Source organism: Trachymyrmex cornetzi, unplaced genomic scaffold (genome assembly GCF_001594075.2).
Source record: "Trachymyrmex cornetzi isolate Tcor2-1 unplaced genomic scaffold, Tcor1.1 scaffold237, whole genome shotgun sequence".
NCBI lineage: Eukaryota > Metazoa > Arthropoda > Insecta > Hymenoptera > Formicidae > Trachymyrmex > Trachymyrmex cornetzi.
In genome coordinates this window covers 467,452-470,347 of record NW_017297029.1, presented here as the reverse complement: position 1 = coordinate 470,347, position 2,896 = coordinate 467,452, and the positions used below count along the sequence as shown (strand labels likewise).

Below are 2,896 nucleotides of genomic sequence, written 5' to 3'. Positions count from 1 at the left end.
TACACACGTTCATCACATTTAAGACTACTGTAATTTAGTTTTTATTTACATCATTCATTACATTTAATTTCGTGCATAACCACATGCTTCCTTTACATAATGTTAATTAAAATTCATTGAGAAATTTCTAACAGTGCAGATATACGCACATACATACCATATCTAAGATTCCCCTTGAAAAATCGACATATCGCGGTGGATTAATACATCCCATCCGAGATTTCTCGATCGAGAGAGTCATCCCAGGTTTCGCGTCGACCAATGGCAATATCCTGAGCCGAAAATCAGTATTTATTTCCTCGATCGTGTCACTTTCAGCTTCCTCACGCATGATCTTGTACGCGGCCGCGCAATCGCCCATTGTCGAGTTCTCCCTGGCCATAAATTGCGACATGTCAATGTTTCGCCGATCGACAATCACGTTAAATTGAGTGGCAATCTTTCGAAGAACGTTCACGAGTTCCATGCGAGACGGTGGCTCGATCACCAAGCCTTCCACACCGTGCTCGTTAAATTTAATCTCAAATACTTGTTCCGTTTGTGCTTCCCGCGTCATGTTGTAATTCTCGAATATTTCCGATATCGTAATATTATACAAATGGCAGAATATGGTATCTGATGTTTTAGGACGACATTTTACTGTAGAGATCAATTGTATCTTTTGGACATGATCGTGGGGATCTGGTTTTATTACATAAGTGATATTCATATCATACGAGTATTCCGGCCCGAACGTCCATTCCGACGTATCGTTGACGATTACGTAGGCGGCTAAGTAAATATTTATTCAATATTAATATCTAGCATTTATCGCTAAAAAGATATATTTTTTATAAATGCAACTTTTAAAATCTCTAATTATGATATAATATCCTCTCTCTCTCTCTCTCTCTCCCCCCCCCCTCTCTCCCTTTCTTTTTTGATCTTTTTTTGCTTTCAAAATTTGAATCAAACTTAAAGAAAATTTTGTTTGAACTTCTCTCAATTAAACTATCCAGAAATCGATATATAGCCTCAACTCAAATTAAGTCTGCATACATTTAATAAAAAATACAGCTCTAAAGCAAATTACAAAGAGTTTTTTTTTAAATTAGTGATAAATATCTAGATATATATAATTATATTTCAATGTCCTTGACAATTTATTTTTGTTTTGCTTCATTTTGCTCTCTTTTTTTTCTTTAGGAGTTGGATAGACGAATGCAACATTGAATGGTAAGCACGTGGATTCAAGTAGTTATACTTGTTAATGGCTTACCGACCTAGGAAGTACGGAATCACGCTGGCGTACATCTCGTGACAATGCGCCTTGCTACACTCTACACGTACGTTGATACTACTCCTCTTACACTCGTACGCTCCTTTATATCAGAACATGCTCATAATTTAACAGCGTAATATTCAACAGCGCTTGCGTCTATAGTGAACCCCAGGATGCCGTATATTATGACCGCATATGACGTATGCACGTTCATACACATATATGATCATACATAATTACATAATAATACACTGAAAGAAAAGATTGGCTACTGCAGCAAATTAGATGGTAAAATATGGCATAGCATTTTTAATTGGTTGCAACAATCAATTTTTGGTTGCTGCAGCCAATTGTTGGTTGTGTTAGCTTATCCGCAATGTCAGTATAGGATTTCAATTAGCTGACGCAACCAAAAATTGGTTGCTGCAGTCAATTAAAAATGCTATGCCATATTTAACCATCTAATTCGCTACTGCAGCAACCAATCTTTTCTTTCAGTGTATAAATAATAATATACAGAGCGTTTTAACTTCAATCTTTTTGTTTGTGTTGAAGTTAATAATATTACTGTAATCAATTCTATGAAAATGGAAAATTTTTATTACATCCTAAAGCATTTATTTATGACATTGTGCCAAATATATTTTACATTAATTTCAAAGATATTTTATTTTTTAAATTAAATTTTAGGCGTTTTTTTCACTATTAGATTATTCTTATAATTATAATTGTAAAGTAATATTATTATTTATTCTGATGACAAATACATTTTGTTAGGCGAAGAGCAGGTGACCATATTTGTCGAAAGCGCATTATATTTTATATAGCAACAAATATATTTCTTAGGCAGATTTGTGTTAAAAGCAGAAGTCTCTTTACACACGAGCTTTAAACGAAGTCAAATTAGTTCACTCTGGATGTGAATTGTAGCGAGAACAATCACTGACAATACAGCGAGAACACTTACCAAGAAGATATTCAAAGAATTAATGTCAATTTCAAGCTGCATTATTCTTAAACAACCCTTTATTACGATTGTATTTAACGACTTATAAACTATAAATAAAATAATATAATTTTACTTTAGATCATATACATATATATATTTTTAATATATTCAAATAACGTTAAATTTTACAAACAGAAATTCCATTACAAAATATTGAATATTAATAATAGATTATTGAATATATATGTCATTTGTAACTAACTTTCATACATAGATCTGTGAAACAGTTTCCTGGATTTTCTTCAACATGGGGCACGACAAATATTTCAAATTATTTGTCTTCCGGTACAGTTTGCAAATTTGAAAAAGCAAATAGACTCGTCGAGGCTGGATTTTGGATTTCTGGCGGTGAAATTTTCAAAGTTTCAACGAGATCTATTCGCTTCAATTTTAGGCTTATCTTTTGATAAGGATGCATAATCCGTGATTTATTTGCCGTTTTCATTACACCCTCCGATATTGTGTAGGATACAAATTTATCTTTTGAGATAGTGATATGACTGGTGGAAGTGGTCTGAAAAAAAAGGGAAAGATAGATTCTGATTTTAAAATATTCTCCAAGTCAGTAATTATAAAAAAATTGTTGTGTTACAAAATAACAAAGTTTTGTGATATTATATATATAT

The 2,896-nt window shown here is 32.6% G+C and overlaps 1 protein-coding gene across 1 annotated transcript in view; it reads right to left on the bottom strand.

Moving 5' to 3' along the window:
* The window catches only part of LOC108761057 (uncharacterized), a 1,977-nt gene extending 618 nt beyond the window's left edge, over positions 1 to 1,359 (bottom strand). The window contains exons 1-2 of the mRNA XM_018507389.1: positions 1,263 to 1,359; positions 158 to 771 (exon numbers count right to left, since the gene is read on the bottom strand). Coding sequence (XP_018362891.1) covers positions 158 to 771; positions 1,263 to 1,293 — 645 coding nt within the window. The 5' untranslated portion in view covers positions 1,294 to 1,359. The remainder of the gene's footprint in view (positions 1 to 157; positions 772 to 1,262) is intronic.
* Positions 1,360 to 2,896: the final 1,537 nt, after the last annotated feature.